This window comes from Austrofundulus limnaeus, unplaced genomic scaffold, assembly GCF_001266775.1.
Source record: "Austrofundulus limnaeus strain Quisiro unplaced genomic scaffold, Austrofundulus_limnaeus-1.0 Scaffold698, whole genome shotgun sequence".
NCBI lineage: Eukaryota > Metazoa > Chordata > Actinopteri > Cyprinodontiformes > Rivulidae > Austrofundulus > Austrofundulus limnaeus.
The window spans coordinates 45,508-50,941 of NW_013953100.1; the positions used below are offsets into that span (position 1 = coordinate 45,508).

Consider the following 5,434-nt stretch of genomic DNA (forward strand, 5'->3'; position numbering starts at 1 on the left):
CTTTATTACTAATAAAAGTTAGATATTTGATCAGTTTGTTAGTATTACAGTGTACATGCCTAATTCCATCTTCAAGGTAGATGTCTTCAAACTTTTCATAAGTTGGCATAAGATGTCTAAAACCTCACAGTGTGACAGGACCTTTGGAAGTCTGCCACAACCATGGCTGTTCTCCAAGTGTGGCTGGAAGTTGGACGACACCTTCAAAAAGATTTTTCAAAGTTCCGGAGTTGAACGGTGTTTTAGTCAACAAGAAAATGAAGCTAAGCTCATGATGCCCTACTGAAGAATTCTTTCTTTTACCTAATATTTTCAGCTGTTCTTAGTCTTTCTGTATTTTTTAGTCTAATTTCAAAATCTTGATGGCTGTAGGGACTTATCTGTTACAAGGCTCAAAGTTAGTATGATAGTCAAAAACAACCCCCAAATGTTTAAGTTCATCTGCTTTTACAATTTCCCTATGATCAGTGACTACAGTAAAAAAATGAAGTTTAACATTATGGGTGACATACCAGAGTTCAAAAGAGGACAAATTGTTGGTGCACGTCTTGCTGGTGCATCTGTGACCAAAACAGCAAGTCTTCGTGATGCATCAAGAGCCACAATATCCAGGGTAATGTCAGCGTACCACCAAGAAGGAAGAACCACATCCAACAGGATTAACTGTGGACACAAGAGGAAGCTGTCTGAAAGGGATGTTATGGTCTAAAACCAGGTGTTTCAGGTTCATTRTCTAACCCCTGTATATCTAAACTACTGTGACACTATCACACTATTTGAAAAGCTTTCGGGGATATATTTGACTTTAAAGGTTAAAATAAAGTACGGTTTATGTCTTCTTGAGCGACTCAAAATGCTTTTATTTTCCATATTAGCATAGATACAGTATAAAACATCTGACAGCATCCAAAGAGTCATCAGTTTTTTCCCCCCTTTTTACAGGTTGGTTACAAAAAAAATTTAAATCTGGAAAGACAAAATCAACCCAACAGGACAAGAGCACAAATGCTGAAAACCCCCTGGTGTCCACCAGCAGTGCATCTGCATCGTCTTCATCGACTTCAGCGTCCATGAGGACAACCGTTTTTATACCCCAGCGATTAAATGACGTCTTGAACTCAGAGCTGAGATGGAGACGAAAATACGACGTGTTTGTGTGCCACAGCTTCGACCCCACAGACACCGAAGAGGCCAAGCGCCTGGTCTTGTTCCTGGAGGAGGCACCCCGCAGTCTCAGATGCTTTCTGTGGGAAAGGGACACGTGTCCAAGTGGAGCCATTCCCACAGAGTTCTGCCAGGCACTGGAGAACAGCCATTTACGGGCTCTGCTAATCACCCCCAGCTTTGTGCAGGATGATTGGTGCATGTATATGATGCACCAGGCTCTGTCAGAGGCACCAATGTCCAACAGAGTGATTCCCATGCTTCAGAACCTGTCCCACTCTCAGTACCCGCAGGAACTGAAGTTCTACTACTACATTGACCTGAGCAAGAACCCAGACCAAGGCTTCAGTTTGGTCAACAAGACAGTGCACAAGAGTAAGTACTCAATGAGCTGCAGAAAGAGCATGTTTGTAGAGAAAGGGGCAAAAGTCTTATCCAGGCTAGGCTAATGGCTAACCAAACAAGGGAGCATTTGTTGTTGTTTTTTTTCACAGTTATAAAAACTCTTTCCTAAAAATGACACAATGGCAGTGTTTCAGTTCAGGGGTTGCAGCCCACGTAGACTGCGGCCCTTGGAAGCCACATGATTTGAATAGATATTTTGATAAAACGTCTGTGAAATGAGATATGTAGTCGTCGGATGACGAAGATTTGCATGATCATGTACGTTTCATATCACATGCCTTTAGTTGGCTCTTCCAAGTGTAACTTAACAAAATTCAATGTACTATTTAAAAATGTGCACGTGAAAAAAATATATATATAAACATTAATTATTTGGGTTTAGCGCCAGTGCTTGGAATTGTATTCTATGTTTATATCTCATTGCAGCACAAATTTCATCAGCTAAGTTTCTAAACATACATTTAAAAAGGAATTATTTGGTCTGTGATGAGTTTACAGAGTCCACTATAAAAACAAACAAACAAACAAACAAAACAGCTGTCTTCCTAAAAAATTTGCTCCTGGCACAATCATTCCTGGGATATTGTTGGCCGCGTAGGATACTGAGATGTGAAAAGTGGGAACTGAAGAAATTTATTGGGGTTGTTTACTACTGACTTTTAAAGACACTACACATTGTATAGTCTTTTATTAGGTGAACAGTAATATATTTTTATAATGTGGTTATCTCTGATTTAATTGATGATTTTATGTGCAGACTGARTTGTGGGACTCTTGACCAGGGTTTCACACACACAGGAGGCTTTTAGTTAGATACATGCCTGATTTAAAACAACCCATAGGGTGAGGAACAATGTCTGACATTTTGACTCCGTGTAGAGGTACCTGCCCCTTTAACATATGTCATGAGGCGGAGTCAGGATGCGAAGAGGTTTGTTACTTGAGGTGTTTCTGGGATCTGGGCACTGTTTAGCTGATGCCTGTCTGAGGCACATTAAAAAAGCTAATCAGTCCACAGCTGTGTCCGGATGGTTTTKTATGGCCCACTCAAACATTCACGTCATTATTAACTGGTATTAGATCTAAACAGGTAAAGGGTAATGAACATTGCTTATTTTTTAACAAGCCTATACATTTTTAGAGTTTTGTCAGCCRCATGAGAAGGAGCATATAAACTGGTACAGCCTATGGTACGGCACAGTGATATAACTAGCTYACAAATGCGCCCTATGTGGTTCTGAAAGCAGCCTAACTTTCATGTTTTTGGTGTGTGAGAAGAAACCGTAATACTTGGAGGAAACCAAGCGGCTGTGGCAGAGATCGTCCTGGAACCGGAAGGTCACCGGTTCGATCCCCCRTCCAGCGGTCAATTGTTGTGTCCTTGGGCAAGACACTTAACCCCTAATGTCTCTGATGTGAGTCCTATCAGTGTATGAATGTGATTAGCACTGATTAGTCTCCATAGATGATTGTACATGTTAGCTTTGTAGAGAGACCTAACAGAGTGCTGTGTGAATGGGTAAATGAGGACACAGATTGTAGTGTGAAGTGCATTGAGTGTCCTGGATGGATAGAAAACTGCTATTTAAGTACAGTCCATTTACAAACACAAGGAGAACATGCTAAGCACGCACAGAAAAACCCCAGGTTTGAACCGGGAATCGAATCAGAGAACAAACCCAACACCTTCTTGCTGTGAGGCATCAGTGCTAACCACTGAGCCAAATATGATGTCCTGTATTTCCTACAAATACATAAACTGGAAAACATATCTTAATATTTAAGAAATTTGGTATGGTAAATGGTAAATGGACTGTACTTATATAGCGCCTTTCTATAATATATATATATATGGTATAACACATGTACAAAAGAGCAGTCAGAGAGGGACTGAATATCTCACCAACAATTTGCAATAATGCATTCATATTTATCATTTGATGTCACTAAACCTGACAAATACAATGCAAGTTTTAAAAATTTAGTAAACAGCTCCAGTTCTAATGATTTTTTTCTTGTTTTCTTCCTTAGTCCTGGAAAGCCTGATTCAGAATGAAATGAAACTCAGAAGCCTTTCGAACGGCTCAAGCTGTGGATACGATGGACGTGACAGCACGCAGTAACACAAAGTGGTGTCAGAGCACAACTCTGATCTATTCCATTGGAAGTGACACATCAAAGAGGTTAAAGCATCAGGAACTTTCGTTGTGACAGTTGTGTGTGATGCACGATGAAAGATTCTGAATCACATAAAAACCAAACACTGCTGCTATTCACTGAACTTATGTTATTTATTATTTTTACTGACTTATTTGTACAAAACTGCATGTAAGTGTCGATCTTACAGTGAACAGGAAGCTGCTGCAGAATTAAAGAAGTAGTTTGTATGCTAATCTTAACTGGAAACTCCTATAATTGTTTTGGTGGTTGTAATGAAACGTGAGACAATGGTGAAACTCACAAATTATTACAGTAACTGAGAAGATGCCGTTACACAGTACATTGTTGTGTTGTATCTTTTTGTTTAATGGTATTGTCTTTAAAAGAAGACAAATCACATTTACATATCCTTCTTTTTCACATTTGAATCATTTAGCTGGGGTCTTTATGAAGTGTAATTGCAATGCTTTGGTCTGAATTCCTCTCAACTGTAACTCCACAAGCCCCTCTTTCGCCCCGTTTCTGAGTTATGTCACAGTTAAACTCATTTTGATGCTGTCTCTTTAAATCCAAATGAGGCACTTCACACCCGGCAGCCTCCAACTTCCGGAATGGTCCATTGTGGTTTGATAGCTGAGGTATGACTATATAGCAGCACAGAAATGTCAACAACAGAAGACTTGTCCATCCAGCCTTACATGTTAGAGCCAGAGTCTGACCCGGAGCCAGAGGAGAATGGAGCCGACAAAACGGTAGTCGATAAGTCCAGGCACTCCAAGTATACAACAAAATGCATTTTGCATTTGTTTTTTGCATCAATTTGATACCATACTGTAGCTGCGTTTCCATTGACCATGAAAATGCGCAAATTAGGATTTCGAAAATAAATTTGCTCAATGGAAACACGTCAATTTAGAAAAAAATTACGTTTTTCGACAAAATGTTTTTGTGCTAGGATGAAGTGGTATTTTGGCCATTTCGAAATTGGAGCTTTTCGCAAAACTGCAATGGAAACACTTTTTTCGCATCACAGGAGTCACGTGATCAACAACCGGCTGTTTCTACTGGCGAAAAAGAAGATGAAGTAGAAGATAACAGGAAGTAGAAATAGTAGTAATATCACAGAAGTAGTATAAAATAGTAAACTCACCGATTACAATTTCCCCAAAAAAAAAAAAAAACAGCATACGTAGTCGCTCCCAAGTGGGGACTTGTCGCTGGAAAGCCTTGATAAAAGACTCCGATGTCTCCTCTGATGATGAGCACTAGTGTCGTGGTAGCAATGTGCTATGTGTTTACATCCATGGCCGCCATGTTTGTAATGACTTATCGCGAGAACAAACGTATTCATGCGTGACTTTAATAGCATTTCTTACTTAATGGAAACACCGTAGTTGCGAAACTGTTTTTTTTTCCGACATAAACAGAATATCGACAAAGTTTTGCGCATATTTGCAATGGAAACACAGCTTGTAATGCAAAAGAGTTTTTGAATGTTTGTGAAGACTGACACGTTGAGAATAAAATGAAACATTATGATTGGTTTTGTTTCATTTGTTACAATAGGAATATCACCTACATAACAATTTAAAGTACATAAGTAAATATGTAATTTACCACTCAACATTGAGTGAAAAAATTACGTATTTAGTACAATATATTGTTAGTTTTGGTCCTCCAACATGGCTCAAGTTTCTCATGTGGC

At 39.3% G+C, this 5,434-nt stretch overlaps 1 protein-coding gene across 2 annotated transcripts; it reads left to right on the plus strand.

The window, feature by feature from the left end:
* The first annotated feature begins 909 nt into the window (after positions 1-909).
* On the plus strand, positions 910-4,583 carry tirap (toll-interleukin 1 receptor (TIR) domain containing adaptor protein). Of its 2 annotated transcripts, none has more exons than XM_014027922.1 (2): positions 910-1,539; positions 3,601-4,583. In XM_014027922.1, the coding sequence occupies exons 1-2, from the start codon at positions 1,071-1,073 to the stop codon at positions 3,690-3,692; spliced, it is 561 nt and encodes a 186-aa protein (XP_013883376.1). In that variant the 5' UTR covers positions 910-1,070; the 3' UTR covers positions 3,693-4,583. The 2 variants fall into 2 exon arrangements, 1 of the variants encoding a protein (XP_013883376.1); XR_001312009.1 differs by lacking the exon at positions 910-1,539 and adding an exon at positions 2,506-2,984 and having other exon boundaries at positions 3,601-3,690.
* Positions 4,584-5,434: the final 851 nt, after the last annotated feature.

Bases quoted from the DNA above. Each gene is read 5' to 3' on its own strand.
- tirap (XM_014027922.1), top strand. From the start codon at position 1,071: ATGAGGACAACCGTTTTTATACCCCAGCGATTAAATGACGTCTTGAAC. The intron at 1,540-3,600 runs GTAAGTACTCAA...TTTCTTCCTTAG, and splicing joins CAACAAGACAGTGCACAAGA to TCCTGGAAAGCCTGATTCAG.